The following is a 22,255-nucleotide window of genomic DNA, read 5'->3' on the forward strand; positions in this document are numbered from 1 at the left end:
GATGTCAGTTTACATACATTCTAAACCATCATCTTAAAGAGATCTACTGGACATTTATTTGACATCAGGTAGGAGACGTCCTACAGACCTGTTGCAGATGAGCAACACTCTAAAAAATAGGCCTTGCAGATGTAAATGCAGATGTCACATAGACATCTTAGAGATGTACGTGTGCTATCAGGGTATAAACTTGCATTTGCGAGAGAAAAAGAAGTCAGAATTGCAAGATATAAATTTGCAGTTGTGAGAAAAAAGTCAGAATTGCAAGATAAAAACGGCAATTTTCAAGTTTATATTTTGCAATTCTGACTTTATAACACACAATTATGAGACATAAACTCGCGATTCTGAGAGCATATCAGTCTTTTTTCCCCTCAAAATTAGACTTTATAACTCGCAATTGCAAGAAAAAAGTCAGAGCTGTGAGAAATTTTTTTTTTATCTTGCCATTTTTTCTAAGAACTGTGAGATAAACTGAGAACTAAGAACTAAGTATTGTGAGTTTTTATCAAAAACTGTTTTTATCAAAATGCGAATTTGTATCTCAATTCTGACTTTATTTCTTATAATTGAGAGTTTATATTTCACAGTTCTTAGAAAAAAAATCAGAATTGCAAGATACAAACTCACATTTGTGAGAAAAAAGTCATAATTGCAAGTTTGTATGACACAATTCTGGCTTTGTAACTCGCAATTATGTTTATATCTCACAATTCCGAGACAAAAGTCAGAATTGCGAGTTTGTATCACAAAATTCTGAGAAAAAAAAGGTCAGAATTGTGAGATAAAAAGGTGCAGTGACCCCGAATACTAAGAAAACATTTATGTACATATGCCTTCTCATAGTGTCTAATACTAAACATGACCTAAAAAAAAACTATACTGATTAGTAATATGATATTACTAATGAATTCTTGCTAAAGTCTTGTTGCTTTATTTACAGTCCTTGTGTTCCTGTGTAATGGTTACTGTTGTTTTTTACACTAGCTAGATTTCATGTAAAGCTTGGTGAAGTAATTTCTCATAACTCAGGATATTCCATGAAATGGTAGTGAAGTGGCGTTCTGAGTACATTTAATCAATATACCTATTCCCAAAAGTTCAGATAAATGTTTGCTCAATTGGGGCTTCAAACTGATTTTTAAAACTCTTTGTTTGTGAACTTGTTAATGTACACTGCAAATGTACACACACTCATTCCTATGCACCCCTGCATTAAAAGAAACCATTTGTATTTGTAAAATACACTAGACAGAGCACTAGATAACAAACATACATAGAGTTTGATGTCATTATATTAACTTTTTCCAAGATTCTAATAAATAAATTGAGCTGAAATCATTTAGATACAGTATTGCATATATATATAGATGCCACTGGTCTAGAATAAAATAGCTAATATATACATACTATATTCAAATATTTTAATTCACGCCTATGAATCAATAGACAATGTGAAGGAAATAATGCTTTTTTACATATGGTTAAAGAACCATTCCACTTTTTTGGAAATAGGCTCATTCTCCAACTCCCCCCGAGTTAATAATTTGAGTTTTACCGCTATGAAATCCATCCAGCCATTCTCCTGTTCTGGCGATATCACTTTTAGCATAGCTTAGCATAGATCATTGAATCCTATTAGACCAATAGCATCGCGTTCAAAAATGACCAACGAGTTTCGATATTTGTCCTATTTCAAACTTGACTCTTCTGTAGTTATATCGTGCACTAATACCGGCGGAAAATGTAAAGCTGCGATTTTCTAGGCCGATAAGATTAGGAACTACACTCACATTCCGGCGTAATAGTCAAGGAAGTTTGCTGCCGTAACATGGCCGAAGCAGGCGCAGTGATATCACGGTGGTCACATTGGGACTATTACGCCTGAATGGGAGTGTAGCTACTAATCTTATCGGCCTAGAAAGTCGCAGCTTTACATTTTCCGCTGGTATTAGTACATGATATAACTATAGAAGTGACAAGATTTAAATAGGACAAATATGGAAACTCGTTGGTCATTTTTGAACGCAATGCTATTGGTCTAATAGGATTCAATGATCTATGCTAAGCTATGCTAAAAGTGATATCGCCAGAACAGGAGAACGGCTGAATGGATTTCAAAATGGTAAAACTCAACTTATTAACTCGTGGGGAGTTGGAGAATGAGCCTATTTCCAAAAAAGTGGAATGGTTCTTTAACCATATGTAAAAAAACATTATTTCCTTCACATTGTCTATTTCAAAAAAAAAAAAAATTGTTCCTTTAATAGTAAGTCCCAGTTTAATATTTTAGAAGGAATGAAAAGGGGGTTGAAAATAATAAATAATAATTGGGCCCCCTGAATACATTTTCCCCAATTTTTGGCCTTTCCTTATTTTTTTTTATTTACAGTATAAAACAGTCTAGAAATAATGGGGAGAACAGGATCTGAAAATGCAGTGAGCTAAATTCAGCAGTCCCCAGTCCTTTAAAGGGCAGACATTTTATAGTATAACTCGTCCTTTTTGTTGTTGTGCTCCAAGGCCTTTGTTTGATCGTTTGACTCCTCAGATTCAGATTCACCCTCAGGCTCAGGCAAATGCCACTGAATGAAGACCAGATAAATGATGGACCCCATTACGCCCCCCACCATAGGAGCCACTAATGGAATCCAGAAGAAGTAGTCATAGCACCTGTGTGGGTCAGAAAACAAAGGCATTTAAGTGACCACGTTGAGACCGAGTGGCACACAAGTGCTCTGATAACATTATTAGAACACCTGAGCTAAGCAAAGTGACAACCAATAATTCATTTTATCAGTGGAGATATAAGTTGAAAGGCACTAGGTGTATGGGCAGAGATAACAAAGCCTTTATTAGACATTAATAGATGTAGAAGGCAGATACGATTACGTACGTGAAGACTTCTGCACCCCAGCCTGCAGTGAAGGTGAAGAGCCGTGGACCAAGGTCACGGGCAGGGTTTATGGCAGCTCCACAGTTAGCCGACATTGACACGGAAATCCCCAGGACAACAGTTGCTACAATTGGAGGGAGCAACCCTTTTGGAGCAGGAGCATTTCTTTGATCATTCAGAGGTAGAATGCACAACATTAACATTGCTGTGCCAACCACCTGCAGGCAGACATACAAGGGACAGATGACCACCTAGTCAGTTTTTTCTTACATGACCTATTACAGTAGACAATAGGTCTACTGTAATGTTTGAATATGTATTATGTTGTATAATATTATATTGCTTTAGAGCAGGGGTCTATAGCAATATGAGGCAAGTTGGAGCTAAAATCAAGTTTGGTGACCACTGCTTTAGAGCTATTTCAATTAAATCTGATTAGATTGCACAAATGTATTACATCTGTAGTAATTCTACTGTGTGAACTACAGAGCTCTTGACTAATCTGCCATCAACTGTTGCTCACCTGATCAAGGAAGCTGGTCTGAATGGACACAATTTCACTTGGATAAGTGGCAAAGATACTGGCTGTTTCATTAGGACCCAATACGGTCAGAACTCCACCACTGAACTCCATAATTGCATCTGGAGAGGAGGAGAGGAAAATTGAGAAATCAATCCTCTCCTTTTCAAAAACATAAAATTGCCAATTAAAGAATGTGGAATTATTAGTAAAACTAGACTATGGAAGCCAGTTTTTGCTACTGAAAAAAAAAAGGTATTTGCAACTTTTTTTCTCAGAAATGTGTGATATAAACTCACACTTGCTAGAAATAAAGTCAGAACTGCAAACTCACAATTCGTACTTTTTTCTCAGAATTCCAGGTTTATATCTCGCAGTTCAGACTCTTTTTTTTAGAATTCCAAGTTTATAGCTCGCAATTCTGACTTATTTTTCATAGAATTCTGAAACTGTAGATCGCAACTTTTTTTCCAGAATTCTGAGTTTATATCTTTAAAGTCTGACTTTTTTCTCAAAATTGTGAGTTTACATCTCACAGTTCTGACTTTTTTGCTCTGAATTCTGAGTTTATAGCTCACAATTCTGACCTTTTTTTCAGAATTCTGAGTTTATATCTTTAAAGTCTGACTTTTTTCTCAAAATTGTGAGTTTACATCTCACAGTTCTGACTTTTTTGCTCTGAATTTCGAGTTTATAGCTTGCAATTCTGACTTTTCTTTCTCGTAATTGCAAGTTTATATCTCACGATTTTGAGTTTTTTTCTCACAATTCTGAGTTTATATCTCACAATTCATGCATGATATAAACTATTGCAAGAAATAAAGTCAGAATTGCGAGATAATACACAATTCTGACTTTCCCGCCAGAATTCCAAGGTTATGTCTCGCAATTCTAACTTTTTTTTTCTCGCAATTCTGACTTTTTTTTCTCAGTATTTTGAGTTTATATCTTGCAATTCTGACTTTTCTTTCTCGCAGTTCTGACTTTTTTTTCTCAACTCGTTAATCTGAGAAAAAGATTTTAATTGCACAATATACATTAGGAATTCAGTCAGAATGATTTGTATCTTGCAATTCTGACCTCATTTTTCAGAATTGGGAATAATGACAATTGTGAGTTTATATCTCACAATACTAAGAAAAAGGTCAGAAATGCAAGATGTAAACTCGCAATTGCGAGGAAAATTCGCAAAAAAATTACCTTTAAAAAAAAAATCAGTGGCAGAAACTGGCTTGCATACTAGACTGAAGTCAATAATCATGTTCCTTGTAAATAATGTAAATAATAATATTAAAATAATGTAAAATATTTGCTTTGCTAGCTTTCTCTGTGTAATTTATTTGCAGTTTGAATAACTGAAAATGAAAGCATTACATTAATTATTAGTCGTATTAAACATATTTCACGCCCATATCTGACATTTGCTCGGGTGTATGATGTACGTAGCTCTGGTTTATGATGTACGCAGTTAACAGATTACACTAACATTAGGTTATTTTTAGCCTAGTCTCAGCCTCAGACGTCACCCCATGGACTAAACATCTGATGCAAATAGCACACAAAATTGGAAACTCTTCAAGAGTTTCAAAGTCTTCATTGGATTGGTTAAAATATTCAGGAAACATGTGTTGTGTTCTTTAACATTCTGCCTGGAAACAAAGGTGCCTTGATGCCAAACCCCCTCATGAAGTTGTTTACAACTGTGACAATGAGCGCTTATCGGGATCACATAAACACTGGATTTTCAAAAGTATGTGAAATAAGTAAAGTTCGAGGCATAGACTCTTCAAAATGCATCCAAAAGTTTTACACACCGGTCTGTTATTTTGGAGACATTTCCACACCCCTAAACAAGACATGGCACAAACTGTGATTGGTTGCTTTGCCTGTCAGTCATATGGCCTCTTGGGTGATTCTTGGCCATTCAAAAGCAGCTACTACAGTTGGTTCACCCTCCACATATGAATACAGGATGTCTCATTGCTCTATTTTTTTTTTTCTTACCATGGTAGATGAGATAGACAAGCCCAGCAGCAAGGTACGCCCCAAATGTTTGAGCCAGAGAATAGGGTAGCAGCTTTATCCAGGCTAGGTCTCCCAACATACAGAAACTCAGAGACACAGCTGGGTTTAGATGAGCTCCTAAAGGGCAAATAAAGGCGAAAAAATATTATGTCAATCCAAAAAAGAAGATCAATATTACAAAGGATTTCACATTAAATGCCCCAAAACAGCTCAGTCTACAAAAATATTACCTGATACTCCCATGCAGAGGTACATAGCAGACATGACGCCTACAGAGAAGGCCATGTTAACCGACAGAAACACCCCCTTAGTTTCTCTGCTGGTTTTCACCTGAGCTGCTGCAGCACAACCAAACAGCTACAGCAGAAAGAAAATACATTTATATTTGTGACCCTAAACAAAACAGTTTTAAAGGAACACTCCACTTTTTTTGAAATAGGCTCTCCAACAACTCCCGCTGAGTTAATAAGTTGAGTTTTACTGTTTTGAAATCCATTCAGCTGTTCTCCTGTTCTGGTGATATCACTTTTAGGCCGATAAGATTAGGAACTACACTTCCACTCTGGCGTAAAAATCAAGGAAGTTTGCTGCCGTAATATGGACTCAGCAGGGGGAGTTATATCACGCAGCTCCTGAAATTAGTTCCCAGCAAGTTAACGTTCAATGTGACCGGCGTGATATTACTGAGCCTGCTTCGGCCATGTTACGGCAGCAAACTTCCTTTACTATTACGCCGGAATGGGAGTGTAGTTCCTAAACTTATCAGCCTAGAAAATCACAGCTTTAGCTTTTCCGCTGGTATTAGTACACAATATAACTACAGAAGAGTCAAGTTTTAAATAGGACAAATATCGAAACTCGTTAGTCATTTTTGAACGCGATGCTATTGGTCTAATAGGATTCAATGATCTATAAGATATGCTAAAAGTGATATCGCCAGAACAGGAGAACGGCTGAATGAATTTCAAAACGGAAAAAACTCAACTTATTAACTCGGAGGGAGTTGGAGAATGAGCCTATTTCCAAAAAAAAAGTGGAGTGCTCCTTTAAGTAGCATGGGTATATTTGTTGCAATAGACAAAAATACATTGTATGGGTCAAAATTACTCCTTTCCTTAAATAAAGATCATGTTCCATGAAGATAATTTGTAAATTTTCTACCATTAATATATCAAAACTTAATTTTTGATTGATAATATGCATTGCTAAGAACTTCATTTAGACAACTTTAAAGACTATTTTCTCAAAAAAAACAACAACAACTTTCAAACCATGCATCAATATTTATATTACAATAAATAATATTTCATATAATAAAAAAAACTTCTGCACAGACAAATACATTGTTAGCATATATAAGCAAAAGCACATGCTCTCAGAACTTTAGGCTTTACTTAATCCCGGATGTGTCCATTGTAAAAGCTTATCCTATATTGTGCAACAAAACAAGCCACTCTAAAAGTGCATGTTACACATCTTCTCATTCATAAACACATCACCGATATTACTTTTATAGTTTCCAGGAACCTTTTCTTTCACAAGAGTATTACAATAACAAATTCAGAGATTAAATATATATATTAGATATTAGATATATTAATATTGGCCCATGTTTAGACAATCAATTAAATGCCGCAAAAACAGTATGTAGAAAACCTCAAAATATATATATATCTCATTTTTGTGTAATTTTTTAGTTTTTAAGGAATGCTTTGTTAACATTAGTTAATGCATTCAGTATCATTAATTTACACGAGCAACACTTTTACAGCATTTATTAGTCTAGGTTCATGGTAATTTGTACGTATTTGTACAAATTATTTGCACAAGCATGAATTACCAATGTAAATTGTTTATTTATAAAATAACATTAGCATTATTCAATGCAGTAAACAGTGTTATTCATTTATATCTCACGATACTTAATGCATTAACAAAAAAGCTTTTTGTTATGAAAACACATGTGCGAACAAAACAATACTCTATAGATCAATAACTACGCTCAGAGTTTGTTTATTAGTGAAAACTATGCAAAAACTTACCAGGAGTACAAAAGTGCCTAAGATCTCTCCCATAATCTGTCGTGCCAGTTCGTTTTTCACCTTCAGCTTCTTAATTGCCTTTTTTACCCGACTCATTTTTACTGTTGGTCTTTTGTGCAAAACTTGCTGTTGTCCCGCAGTTCTCAGATGGCCTTCTGACCTCAGTCTGTGTCTATTAGCTCAGCTAATCTTTAAACCCTGTTTTAAATATACTTGCAGGGTCCACATCAAGCAGTCAAAATCTACATCATAGCTTGTCTGATCTAGACCACGACCCCTAATAAATCATTAATAATCATGTAGGACAAAGAGAAAGAGAGAACAGTGAATGTAAGAATTAGTGATTTATGATCAGCTGATGTAAAACACTTATCGCGCTTTTTCGTACTTCCAGATAATCTAATCATTTTGACATTGTAAGATTAGATGACACACAGAAATTAGGTAATTGCGCAATTATCTGGCTCAAGTATCTGTACACCCAGTTTTCTTTCCCAAATCCACCATGTTTAAAATCATGTTTAGTATGACTAATATTGCTGTTTCAACCAGTCAAGATGTGAAACAGTATTCAGATGAGTAAAATTACCTTAACCATTCTCTGCTTGGTTTGAATGAAAGATTGGTTTTGAAAAAAGGGTTAACCTTAGGGCTGATTATGCAAAATACACAGATTTATTAGACTTCAGACTCTTTTCCTTTTTGGCTTTGGTATGAAAGTGCAGTAAGTAGGGAAACTGACACAGAAAATTTAAATGCAAAAAATAATGTAAATGTTATAAATATTCCATATGAAAGAAATGTAATCACTTCCTTTGTTTTTAATATGAAAAACATTTATTAGGGACGGATTTGTGCTGTACAGACGACATATACACATATACATAGTAGCATAAAAATAAAAATATGTAATGGCTCCTGATGAAGACTGATTGTGCAATATCACATTAATAGTTACATGATGTAAGAGCTTAAACATTATTAAAAATAAGTAATATAAAAAGGACCTCCTGGCCTCCAGTGCTTTTATGCCTTTAATGTTGGCAGTATTACTTCATAGTTATACAACATCAGTAAAAAAAAACAAAAACAAAAAAAAAACACTTTAAAATACTATGACGCATGATACTTCCTAACTGTACTTCCTAACTGCAAAACTGAACATTTGCAAGAATACAACTTCATAGAACCTGTAAAAGCAAAAATCCTTTTAGAAAAAATAAAAACAGTGTTTGACTGAATTGCTTTTAGAACTGAGGTGCAAGAATAAAAGTAGAGGCCTTCAACGTGGCTGCTGAGGACGGTGTAGTAAGACCTTCACTGGACCAGGGGGCAGTTTCTTTATGAGGTTCCAAGCCTCAAGACGCATCATACCCACCAAACTCTGACCTTGTACCTCCAACAACTCATCGCCGGGAAACACTTCATTAACTGGTCCACCTGGAAACAAGTCGCAGACTTATAGTAGTTAACCTCCAGTACAAAAATTTACAGATAATTTACTCAGTGTTGTTTTTTGAGGAGAACATTCAAGGATTTTTCTACATATAGTGGACTTCAATGGTTTGAAGGTCCAAAATGCAGTTTCAATGCAGCTTCAAAGGGCTCTACGCGATCCCAGCCAAGAAGTAAGTGTCTTATCTAATAAAACGATCAGTTGTTTTCTAACCACAAACTTTTTAACCACAAATGCTCGGCTAGCATTAGCTCTGCAAAGGGCTCTGCATGATCCCAGCTGAGGAATAAGGCTGTTATCTAGTGAAGCAATTGATCTAGCTAAAAGATCTGTCATTTTCTTTTAAAAATTATATTTATACACTTTTTATCCGAAAATGCTTGGCAAGCATTAGCTCTTGGATCCGCATGTCTTTATTACACAATGTTGGAAAGGTCACGTGTGATGTAGGCAGAAACACCGATGCAGTGTTTACAAAGCGAACATGCAAAAAAAATCAAATGCCTTTTACAAAAAGGGTAAAGCAATGATGTTGGATGATTTTGAAGTTGGAGGAGAAAAAAAGATGGAGTTTTTCACACTACTCAACCTTTTTTCACCGAAGTAAACAGACAAAGAACTGACAGAGTGTGACTTTTTTAACACGATTACGTAAAGTATGAAGACACTCATTGCAAAGCTAGAGCATTTGTGCTTAAAAAGTGTATTTTTTTTAAGAAAGCGACCAATCATTTCACTAGATAAGACTGAGATGTGTAGTATGGGGTTCCGTTTGTGCCAAAATGAGTTGAATGCTTTGTGCTTTGTACTATACATTGGTCTACAGTAATCTTGTTCAGGTAAATCATTATATGTTTTTTTTTTTTTTTGTCATTTTAATCTGTCGCCCTGCCATCTTTTTCTCTGTCATTTTTACTGTTTTCCTTATTGTCATTTTGTTCAGTTATTTTTACTGTTGTCTTGTTCTGTCATCCTTAATGTCCTCTTTACTACTGTCGTCTTGCACTGTCATCCTCAGTGTCATTTTATTCTGTCATCCTTAATGTCATTTCATCCTGTTGTCCTTAATGACACCTTATTCTGTCTTACCGACAGTAAGGATGACAGAACAAGACAACAGTAATGACAACAGAATAAGATAACATTAAGGATGACAGAACAAAATGACAGCAAAGACGACAGCAAAGCAAAGCAAAGATGACAATAACGACGACAAAATAAGATGACAGTAAAGATGACAGAACAAGACCACAGTAAAGATTACAGAAGAAAACAACAAGAACAACAGTAAAAATGACATTTTATGATAATGTCTACAGACCACATAAACATCAACATTTACTGGTTTACCTGAACAAGCAGGTAATACGCCGTACGTGGATTGTTTGACAGGACATATGATCTAACTTTCAGGTAACAATATTGCATTTATTTAAGAAAATGACTGTGGAAAGACTGCTAATTTCTAATATGAGCGTGTTTATCTTCCTTTAAACACTTAACGTTACACAGAGTTTTTTAAATGATGTTATATAGATTAAAATGCTTAATGGTTTCTTTTAAGAGCCTGCAGCTAGGTCATAAGCGTCTTCCCGACCTTTATTATGAAAATACGATAAACATGACATTTTCCTTGTCTAAAGCAAAACAGAAACAAAAAAAAATAATGTTCTGAATATCATTTTGCGATTTTAAAAGGGGTTGACCTCAAACTCTACACGGCAAACTAATAAATAAATGTTATCTTTTGATCGCTTTGCATAAAAATAAACTTTCTACCCACTGTTTTTTGTATGACTTAACATGTTGTCTGAAAGAGGCTTACGATATAACTGCAGGCTCTTAACACGCATTTTAATCTTTAAAACATCATTTGAAAACAATATCTTTTTCATTTACGATCGCAAGGTTTTCTTTTCGTGAAGCTTTTGAGTCCAGATAACGTTAAACACAGATGGAGCTTAACCCTTTCTAATTCCAGTCAGTGTTTTTGAAAAACAATCCTGTTCTTTGTAATCTATACAAAATAAAGATATTTAGTTTAGTTTTTGTAGTAAAACATAACATTTTAGCTCTGCGTAAACGTTTAAAGGAAGATATACATGCTCACATTATAAATGAGCAGTTAGCCAACCGGCTAGTTTCCACAGTCATTTTCTTAAATAAATGCAATATTGTTACCTGAAAGTTAGGTTCTATGTCCCGTCGAACTTTAATAATACACATTTTCTTAAGTTCTTTGTCCTGTGGAAATTTGTGAAATATGTGACCCTGGACCACAAAACCAGTCATAAGGTTAAATTTTACAAAACTGAGATATATACATCCTATGAAAGCTCAATAAATAAGCTTTTTATTGGTGTATGGTTTGTTAGGATAGGACAATATTTGGCCGAGATACATCTATTTGAAAATCTGAAATCAAAGGGTGCAAAAAATCAAAATACTGAGAAAATCACCTTTAAAGTTGTCCAAATTAGGTTCTTAACAATGCATATTACTAATCAAAAATTACATTTTGATAGGTTTACAGTAGGAATTTTACAAAAAATCTTCATGGAACATGATCTTTACTTAATTTCCTAATGATTTTTGACATAAAAGAAAAATCAATAATTTTGACCCATACAATGTATTTTTGGCTATTGCTACAAATATACCCCAGCGACTTAAGACTGGTTTTGTGGTCCAGGGTCACATATATTCTCTTTATTTTTATGACTAAATGATCTCCATCCTACGGTGGCCGAGAGAGGCCAACTCGCTGCAAACTTAAGAAAACACATGCAAACAGAAAAAACGACAACAAATTAAGAAAACATCTTCATCAGTTTGACAACACAGGCGCTGCAAATCCTCGCAACGCAAACACAAATACGGAAACGCGCTGCAAATTCTCACAACACAACCAAACTCAGAAACGCGCTGCGAACACACGAAGGCGCTGCAAACTAACAAACGCGCTGCATATAGGACGGTCCACAACGGAACTGTTTCAGGGGGACCTCAAAAAGTGACGAACTCATCTGGGACCTGATTATTTATATCACTATATTACCTGATTATTTATATTACTATCACCTTTAAGTGATACTATACTATCATTAAAAGGTGATAGTTCACCGATAACACCTCTGCTCTGACCAACAGCCACTGAACAAATAATCAGGTCCCAGATGGGTTCGTCACTTTTTGAGGTCCCCCTGAAACATTTCCGTTGTGGACCGTGCTATATGCAGCGCGTTCGTGTGTTTGCAGAGCGTTCCTGTGTTCGCAGCGCGTTTCTGTATTTGTGTTTGTGTTGCGAGGATTTGCAGTGCCTGTGTTGTCAAACTGATGAAGATGTTTTCTTAATTTGTTGTCGTTTTTTCTGTTTGCATGTGTTTTCTTAAGTTTGCAGCGCGTTGGCCTCTCTCGGCCACCGTACCATCCCGATACGCAACAATACGTCACAGTGGGTGCTGCTGGACTGCTTTGTTTTTCAGCAGGGGTAGACAAAGACAAATGTATAGTATAAAGCAGTCAACTAATTTTTGGCACAAATGAAACCCCATAGTATAGAGCCCTTTGAAACTGCATTCAAACTGCAATTTCAACCTTCAACCCATTGGCCACTATTGAAGTCCACTATATGAAGAAAAATTGAATGTTTTCTTCAAAAACCTTAATTTGCTTTGACTGAAGAAAGAAAGACATAAACATGGGGATGAGTAAATTATCAGTTTTTTTGGGCATTTTTGCCATAACAAATCAGAACATAACAGGACAAATCAGAAATGACAGGAAGCAAAGTGGGAGAGAGATAGGGACAGGATCGGGAAAGATCCTTGAGTCGGGATTCGAACACGGGACATCCATCACTGCCCACAAGGCTATCAGTGCAAACGTCAGAGATTTTTTATTCTGGAAGTGAATTGCTCCTTTAATTGTTATGGATGGACTTGAAGTGAGACTCAACACAAGCTAAAAACACCCTTCTTTTGCTAAAATGTGCAGGAGGGATGTCAATAGCAAGATGTTGTGAGGTAAGCAGCAGTTTGCCATTACTTTTGTATTAGTAGATTTTTTTTTTTTTCTTTTAACACACTTAACTGTGTTGAATAGAATTGCTTTAAATCAAGAAACAGTGGCCTTACCACGGAATATTTTTTGTACAGTGAGGGGCTTGTCTCCCAAGCTGGATCCCACCCCTCCTTCCAGACTAAAGCCAAGATCAGAGCTGGACTTGTTCAGAATCACACCGACTCTGCTGCCTGTAGGGGGCGTACACACACAAAATGTCAACAACAGATTGCCAAGAGACTGCTTTCTTCACACACTTTTATCTCACCTGTACACAAGGTATGACAACTTAATCAGTGTTCTTAACAAATAACTTCTCTAAATGTTAATTGATTTCCAGATGTTGTCACATTCGTGATGGTCACCACATGCAGATGGATAATAAATGTTTTTCTTCAGATCTTCACCTCTTTGTCATCATACATCACTCACCTGTTATTCCTGGTCTTTCAGTGGCTTCCTTTCTGCTGTTCCCACTCTGAAGGACAACCACCGCCATGCCCTGCCCTCTTGCTTTCCTCAATATATGCAGAGCCTCCCAGTGGGCGGAGTTCTGCAGGGCAGTGCCATTGATTGACAGCACCTGAGCTCCCTCAAAGATCGAGCCTTCCTGTGCTGCTACACCACCTGGTATCACTCGGTGGACCTTAGAGATGAGATATGAGTGAAACGCCACTCCCAAGTTAAAGTCAAAAAGTAGTGATGTCCAAAATGTCAAAAACGTACAGGCATTGTAGTGTACTTAAAGCTAGTGCTTTTTGTACTGACTTTTGTTTGACCATCTGTATCTGTTTCTGTTAGTCATGTTTGTACACTACAGCATTCAGTGATACTCACTGTGACTGGTTTATTCTGATCCACTCCACCTGCCAAGGTAAATCCTAAGCCACTCCCCACCTCCTTGTGTAACACAACTACTTGCACATCTTCATATTTCTGTCATAAGTCAGAGGTACAAGTTATAGTAGCAAAGGGAAATACTCTCTTTTTTTCTTTCTTTAATGGACTTTGTATATATTTTGTAACAAAATTTACATGACATAAAAGTTTGTAAAAAAGTGGATTTGTGACCCTGGACCACAAAACCAGTCTTAAGTAGCACAGGTATATTTGTGTGTGTGTGTGTGTGTGTGTGTATATGTGTATATATATATATATATAAATATATATATATATGTATATATATATATATATACCTATATAAAATATTCTGTATGTGTATATATATATACATATCTCAAAATTATTGATTTTTCTTTTATGGCTAAAATCATTAGATTTCATGAAGATATTTTGTAAATGTTCTACCATAAATATATCAAAACTTAATTTTTGATTAGTAATATACATTGCTTGGAACTTCATTTATACAATTTTAAAGGCGATTTTCTCAATATTTAGATTTTTTTGCACCCTCAGATTCCTGATTTTCAATTAGTTGTATCTCTGCCAAATATTGTCCTATCCTAACAAACCATATATCAATGGAAAGCTTATTTATTCAGCTTTTAGATGTATAAATCACTTCAAGAAACTGACCCTTATGACTGGTTTTGTGGTCCAGGGTCACATTTACATTAAGTGTAAATATATGTACATCACTTGTTTTACCTGCAGGGTGTCCTCTCCCAAGCCTTTGACGTCGTCTAGTAAGCGATCCAGTTCATCAGTGCTCAGCAGAGTCACCGAAGAGAAGGCTGAGATGTCTGAGCTCAAGGACGCAGTGCGCCTGGATGGTAATTCATCTTCATCCTCCGATAACCATGCATCTGATGGTTTATAGTCCACCCCACCATAATTGCATAGTTCCATAAGACTAATAGGTAAATATGTGGAAAGAGAATAGGGGTTATGGGAAATAAGGTGTCACTCCATTTGAGTCTAAATCTCTTTAGGCCCTAAATCACGTGTCACTTTTCTATTTTTACATATCAGTTACCTTAGAGAGAAACTTCTGCGATCTGATTGGCTCATGTTGCTTGTGACGGTCACAGATGACTCTCCTGAATCAGAGTCTTCTTCAGTGTCTGTTTCCTCCTCATCTACTTCTTCTTCATCAGAGCTCCATCTAGCAATGCTAGTAGTCGTTGTGGGCAAATTCTTCGTTGTTATTTCATAGTTGTTGTTATTGGAACTATTAAGAGAGGAATATATTGTCTTTGTAGAAGTAGAACTTTGAAAATTATTGGGCAGCACTTTGGGATGGGTACCGTTGAGTGTTACAGCTCCGGGGCTACTTTGGTTTAGAATGTTAATTGTGAGAGGGGCTCTATCAGGAGAGTTAGTTGGTGTGTTTTCATCATCAACATCATCATCATCATCATCAGCTATTTTTACATTAATTGACTTTTGCTTTAATAAACTTTTGTTTGACTGTTGAGGGACTGATGGGAATCTTGGTTTTTCTTCCATTTCCCATATGTTTCTGAACCCTGAGTGGGCAGTGATGGCAGAATCTGGTTCATCCGTGTGTTTTTTATTCACAGTTTTCCTTTCGTCTTCATCTCTCCTGCTGATTACTTGGTCAGTTCTTGATTCATTCATTTGTTTTAGTGCTGGAACAGGCTCAACACTCTTTTTGTATGTCTCCTGATGTTGCTCTAATGTTGGTCTTACTTTGACTGTGGAATTTGAATGAGGAGTCTCCTCATTAGAATCGCTTTTGCTAAAGAAATTTGTTCTTAGGCTTTCTGTGTCTCTTAGAACACTTTGAAAATGTAGATTTTTATCAGAATCACTCTTCTTGACTAGAGCAAGAGGCTTGGTGTGCTCTGGCACAGATAAGACCCTCCTGATGCGAAGAGTCTCCGTTGTGCTTTTGCTTTGTCGAGCCATAGATTCAAACATGCTGATTGTATTCTTCACAGATTCTGAGGACGGTGATTGTGACTTTTCTAACACACCTTCTCCTCTCCTTCCTTCAGCTTTTCCTGTGAAGACATCATCTTTCTCTTCCTCTTTATGAATTTCACTGTGTGCTGCTCCTTTTGAGACTAGTGGGTTTTTGGACTGGGTGGTGCCATCTTGCGAATCATGAACATACTTGTTTTCAATGACCGGCCTTTTTGTAGTCTGTTCATCTGATTGTTTGTCTGTCCCAAATTCCTCCTTGATTCCTCCGTAAGTGGTGAACAAGCGTTTGACACCCTCGCTAGATATGCTTGAACTACTGTCTGAACTTCCAGACTGGTTTCTGCTAGGATCACATTGAGCAGTTGCTGACAGTCTACTCCTGGTCCTTTCTAAGGACTGGCTACAATACTTTGGAGACCCAGTTACCCTTGGTTTGCTTGTCTCTTCATTGTCCTCAGGCAGAAGTGACTGAGCTGTTTTGACAGAGGATGTTTCTCTGCTCCATTTAGGCTTTGATGACACTGAAAAACCTAATCCAGAGGAATTGGCCATTTGATCATTTCTGTTCTCTCTGTTGGTAGAAGGTTCTTGCTTCAGATCAAAGTAAGGTTTTGAAACCCCTCTAGGGAATGTTCCCGCTTTTTCTATATTGTAAGAAGGTTTTCCCTGTTGGCTGTCAGTACTATGTGAAGAACTTCCAAACACATAGTCGGTAGTGTATTTTCTGTGACTTGGAGTAGAGTCCACCGTGTCAGGAGATTTTGGAAGTGATTGATCAGAACTTACAGTATGGCTGCGTTTTAGTCTGATTGAATCCTTTGAGTGTCCTTCAGAGTTGGCATCTCCTCCAAACAGTTTTGCAATTCTTTCTGTTATTGTTTGATTTCCTGTCATTTCCTCAGCATTGGAAGATCCTTGCTCTCTAGCCCAGGATCCCATTCTGTTGTCAGTCTGATCGAGACTTGATTCACCTTGTTGCTGTGTCCAGAGACTGCTACCTTCTTCAATAGATCCTTGGCTAAGTCTTGGCTTCGATCTGGATGGGAGTGACTGTCCACTGTTTGTCCAATCAGGAGCAAAATTGACCCGGTTCATCCTCACAGAAGTAGATCCAGAAATGGGGGAAAACTTTCGGTCACTGGTCTGATTGCCTTGATTGGCTGCATTGTAAGCCTGAATCCTCCATGAAACACTACTTGGTTGATTCTCTTGCGTGTGTGACGTTATCTTGTTGGCTGTCCCTGTTCTCTCTAAACTATCTCTGGTCCCACTAGTCACCCCAATTCTGTTGCCATGTCCTGCTCTCCAGTCTAAGCTTTTGCTTTTGTTTGTCTGATATAATCTCCTCAAGTCATTTTCTCTGCTCTTGTCACTTGCTGTTGGACTTTTGTCTTCTTGAGTGTTTAACGTCTTAACGCTCACATCACTTTTCTCAGAACTGATGGGATGAGTTAAGTCCTTGCATGTATCCTTACTTGCTTTGCCTGTCTCGTTGTCATCAGTTGTAGTGGGGCCATAACTAGCAGAAGTGGTGCAGGCATTGTTGAGGTCCTTACCAGGATCACTTTTCTGGCTTGAGTCTTCAACTTTTCCACCCTCGAAAAAAAAGCTTTTTGTCCTGAGGTCCTTGGTAGTGAGTGATTTAGCAGAGCGGATTTTGAATTTAGCTGCTGCAGAGCCAAAAGGCTTTACAGATGACTGGCTATGACTTTGTGCTTCTGTTCCATTGGATGATTCTGCAACCTCGGTTGGGCTGCTTGCAGTGTCTGATTCAGAAAACTGACGTACAATAGTTCCAGTATGCAAACTCATGCTTTTAAATGACGCTGAGTGCCACACTGTGTATTCATTACAGTAAAAACTGAAGGCTGGTTGCTAACATTTTATTTTTGCTTGTAATGGCTGGTTGTATTTTCCTACCATCCTGGAATAAATCTGTTTATAATCCAGGGAGGTGGAAGAGACCTGCTAACTTCAGTTTGAGTCTGTTGCTCTTCTGACAAATGTTTCACACTCTGGTCCAAAAAGAGCTAGTAATGGGTCTCGGTACTCTCTGGTCCTTGTCTTGTTCTGTCATGTAAAGGCAATAACAACAGTTGGAGGTTAGATTTAAACAAATTAAGTTTGATTTTCATTCTGAATGGATCTTAATCCTGCTACTACTAGACCTTTGACCACTAAGCTATCCCATCTCCCATTTAACAAAGTGTACATACTCCATTCTAGTCCCTCAGGATTTCAACATACTGAAACTCTGTATTTATTACAACGAGAGTCCATAAATCTCTCCTGAGCATAAGGCATCCGTACCCTCATATGTAAACATCTGGATACTCTGGACAAGCAGCTGTAAATCAGAAACATCTCAAATATTTTAAAATCAGTGTATGTATGTGTGTGTGTGTGTGTGTGTGTGTGTGTGTGTGTGTGTGGGCATTTTGTTGTATGTTTACTCTGACAGCATTCTTGATGGTACTTGTCACACTTTTGAGTTTTTTCAAAACCTGATACACAGTCAGATAACAGGTCAAACACACCAGACTACAATCCTATCTAACACCACATGTGTTACAGAGTCAGAGTCCACACATTGTTAAAGGTACATGATTCCTTCTAAGAGTGAATAAACAATATGGAATATAAAAGATATATAGGATTACTATAACTCAAATCTGTCACTAATGCAATTTAGCCTAGCAGGAACTCTGCACCCAGTCTCTGTTACACCCACAATTATTCAAAGCAGCACATTGAAATTCATTCAGACACTTCAATAAGATCTGATAATAGTCAGATGCAATCAAGCAAGCACTGATGTACAAATCTGCATATGAATCAATTTAAACCCTCTTTAGGTAATATTGAATTAATAGTTAAAATGCTAAGTTTGCAATGGTCTTTACCAGATTTGTTTGCCCCACCTCGTTTTGTTGTACAGATTGCTTTTGTTGTCTTAAACTGAGCATTTATATAAGTATGTCAAGAGTTAGGTTTAAAATAAAAGACATGAGCAAACAGCAAGCAGAGATAGAGTGGACGAAGGAGGAGGAGCGGCATACACCTTCCAGAAGCGCAAATACAGACTTGATGAAAATAAACCTGAACTGATTGAAAACAAATTGACTCAGTAAATACAGGTTGTTATAAGGTTTCTCATAACCACAAATGACCTTGTTCTACTGCTTTGTAATACACAGATATGAATGCAAAATAAGGTTACCAGTCCTGTATGATTGCAACATTACAGACCTTCCAAAGAAAACAGGTCAGTGTCAGTTTACAGAAACACCTGTTCTCCCTTGGCACACGCACTTGGGCAACAATGGCCATACACTTTACCTGCCACATTATCTAACCATACATGAATTCTAGTTTTTCAAATAAAAGTAACGTACCTTAGAGGACTGCAGTGTTTCGTTTGGGAGAACAGGTGCTACCCATCCTGCCTTGTGCCTGTAAACCTCTCTCTCACTTCTTGCCGTCTGTCATTTTTCGATGATGCATTATACTGTAATAAGAACTTGCCTGACTGGTTTGACATGCTTACCTATTTCCACCCCCTTTGATTGTTGTGCCTTCCTCTCTCATTTCCCTACCTCTTTCTCTCCTCCCCCGTTTCTTTCTGTCTGACTCTTTCTTTTTCTCCTTCCATCTATTTGTGTCTCAGTTTCTTTGTCTCGTACACACATACGCACACCTGTCAACATGCACACCCTTCATGTCTAATGAGAACATTCCTGGTCCGTGGTTTCTTGGTGACTCAGTAAGTGTTAAAAGGGTAGAGTAGGTAAATGCTTGTGTGAAATGCTTGTGTGAGGCATCTGGTCCTGGTGTTATTAGACCTCTGAACATGGTTCAGATATTTGATGAATTCAACTTGTTTGAAACAAAACATTTACAGTTGAGGTCAAAAGTTTACATACACCTTGAAGAATCTGCAAAATTGTTAATTATTTGACCAAAATATGAGGGATCATACATTTTTTTTATGTAGTACTGACCTGAATAAGATATTTCACATAAAAGCTATTTACATATAGTCCACAAGGAAAAACAATAGTTGAATTTATAAAAATGACCCCGTTCAAAAGTTTACATACACTCGATTCTTCTTACACATCTGTGTGTGTGTGTGTGTGTGTGTGTGTGTGTGTGTGTGTGTGTGTGTGTGTGTGTGTTTTTAGTGATAATTTTTCATGAGTCCCTTGTTTGTTCTGAACAGTTAAACTGGCCACTGTCCTTCAGAAAAATCCTTCAGGTCCCACAAATTCTTTGGTTATTCTGCATTTCTGTGTATTTGAACCCCTTCCAAAAATGCCTGTTTGATTTTGAGATCCAACTTTTCACACTGAGGACAACTGAGGGGCTCAAATATTAATATTACAGAAGGTTCAAATGTTTACTGATGCTTCAGAAGGAAACACAATGCATTAAGACCCAGGGAGTGAAGACTTTACGATTTTAAAGATCTGTTCAAAAGTTTACACCCCTTAATGCAGCGTTTCTCCTTCTGGAGCATCAGTGAGTGTTTGAATCTTCTGTAATAGTTTCATATCATATTTTTGTCATTTAGCACTGCCCTTCAAAAGCTACAGAAGCTACTTACATGTTTTACAGAAGACAAAATAAGTTCAATATACCCTGATCTTCAAATTCAAGGTCAAAGGCTCTTAATGCTTTGTGTTTCCTTCTGAAGCATCAGTGAGCATTTGAACCTTTTGTAATAGTTCCATATGAGTCCCTCAGTTGTCCTCAGTGTGAAAAGATAGATCTCAAAATCCTACAGTCATTGTTGGAAAGGGTTCAAATACACAAAAATGCTGAAAAAGCAAAGAATTGGTGGGATCTTAAAGATTTTTCTGAAGAACAGTGGGCAGTTTGACTGTTAAAAACAAACAAGGAAAAACTCATGAAAAACACTATACAAAAACAAAACAAAACAAAAAAACACAGCTGTGGATCATTCAGGTAACAATGTATGTGTAAATATCTTGTTCACGCCAGTACTAAATAAAAAATCCCTCTTATTTTGGTAAAATAATTAACATTTTGCTGATTCTGCAAGGTGTATGCATACTTTTAACCTCAACTGTATGCTGATATGCTGCTGTGAGTATTTAAGACATACTGCTGCTCCACAAGTAGCACACATAATAACCCATAGAATATCTATACAGGTGGAGCTGGGAGGTGGAGGGTTTCAGAGCAACTCTGAAAGCACGCTGCAAAATGCTCTAGTGAATGCTAACTAGCCATTTAAATGTAAAGCAGCAAGCTCATTGCTTGTGTATGCCACATGGATCATTCAGCTTATGCCAAGTCGTTTAATGTAGTGAATATCACCAGTTTTTATTAACGACCCATCAGCCTGCGCCATCTAGAGTTTTATGGCAGAACTTGGCATATAAACATACATTTAAACATACTGATTGGGTAACCCTAATTATCTGAAAAAACCTAATAGTAATAGAATCTAAACAAAATTGAATAAATCAGATTGAAAACACCATAAACTACACTAAAAGTAAAATATTAAATCAACAAAGGGCTACAATAAAACATATTCCTTTCATGTTATTAAGTGTTCACCTGCGTGATAAACCCTTGTATGTTTAATATACTCAAATCGACGGCCATTTTGACAGTTAACTACAACTATGATGTTACAAATAGTACCAGATACACACATTGAAACTCATTTACTTTGGAAAACACCTTTGAGTCCTGATTAGTGATGTCTATGGGTTCCGTTGTGCTAATGCTAATGTTTATCCGCGCAGTTCGTTTTATCTGCTCCATCTTTCATCTTCCCTCCACTTTTGCTCATTCATTTCCTCTGTATATATCTTGCTCACAGTTCTTTACGGTAAAACTGCATACAATTTTTTATAGTTTTATTATATATATATATATATATATATATATATATATATATATATATTATATATATATATAATTTTACAGTATTAAATGTGATACAACGTGGTTGAAGTGAGGAGCAGATATCCAATTTTTAAGACTTATTCTATAATAACTTCCCATTCGAAAATCAGAAATCAAATAGATACTTGCAGCACTACGTGAAACACTACATGACTAAATGTGAGCTTGTAAACATACAGTATATAGATGTTTGCAAACACATCTTGGCAAATATTGAAAACATACAGAGTGTCAAGCAGTGCTAAAACAGCAAGGAAAGAAGACAAAGACATTATTAAAAATAAATTGTGTGCAAGATAATGCAAGCAGTTGAATAGGAAGATTAAAAACGTTGAACAGAATGGCATTGACCAATGTTTCAAGTGAAACCAGAAACACCAGTGGCATACTACTGCATAATTTTAGGATCTTGCAAACCATGACCCAGAATTGCAAACAGCGTGTTTCCAAACGGCTAC

The 22,255-nt window shown here is 36.7% G+C and overlaps 3 protein-coding genes across 3 annotated transcripts in view; 1 reads left to right on the forward strand and 2 right to left on the reverse strand.

Annotated features, from left to right (window-relative positions):
- Window positions 1–1,096: 1,096 nt before the first annotated feature.
- On the reverse strand, window positions 1,097–7,624 carry aqp10a (aquaporin 10a). The gene is made up of 6 exons (XM_073846816.1): window positions 7,484–7,624; window positions 5,672–5,798; window positions 5,421–5,558; window positions 3,420–3,538; window positions 2,897–3,114; window positions 1,097–2,673 (listed from the first exon to the last, which is right to left on the reverse strand). The coding sequence occupies exons 1-6, from the start codon at window positions 7,577–7,579 to the stop codon at window positions 2,469–2,471; spliced, it is 903 nt and encodes a 300-aa protein (XP_073702917.1). The 5' UTR covers window positions 7,580–7,624; the 3' UTR covers window positions 1,097–2,468.
- Window positions 7,625–8,336: 712 nt separating this feature from the next.
- On the reverse strand, window positions 8,337–17,921 carry LOC141342856 (uncharacterized). Its single transcript, XM_073847422.1, has 6 exons — window positions 14,941–17,921; window positions 14,613–14,817; window positions 13,839–13,937; window positions 13,434–13,647; window positions 13,076–13,192; window positions 8,337–8,923 (listed from the first exon to the last, which is right to left on the reverse strand). Exons 1-6 carry the CDS (start codon window positions 17,664–17,666, stop codon window positions 8,766–8,768), a joined length of 3,519 nt encoding a protein of 1,172 aa, XP_073703523.1. The 5' UTR covers window positions 17,667–17,921; the 3' UTR covers window positions 8,337–8,765.
- A 1,651-nt stretch (window positions 17,922–19,572) lies between these two features.
- The window catches only part of c9h1orf43 (chromosome 9 C1orf43 homolog), a 9,557-nt gene continuing 6,874 nt past the window's right edge, over window positions 19,573–22,255 (forward strand). The window contains exon 1 of the mRNA XM_073847802.1: window positions 19,573–19,617. Within this exon, the coding sequence (XP_073703903.1) occupies window positions 19,573–19,617 (45 nt within the window). The remainder of the gene's footprint in view (window positions 19,618–22,255) is intronic.

The sequence above is a fragment of the Garra rufa genome, chromosome 9 (genome assembly GCF_049309525.1).
Source record: "Garra rufa chromosome 9, GarRuf1.0, whole genome shotgun sequence".
In the NCBI taxonomy this organism is placed as follows: domain Eukaryota; kingdom Metazoa; phylum Chordata; class Actinopteri; order Cypriniformes; family Cyprinidae; genus Garra; species Garra rufa.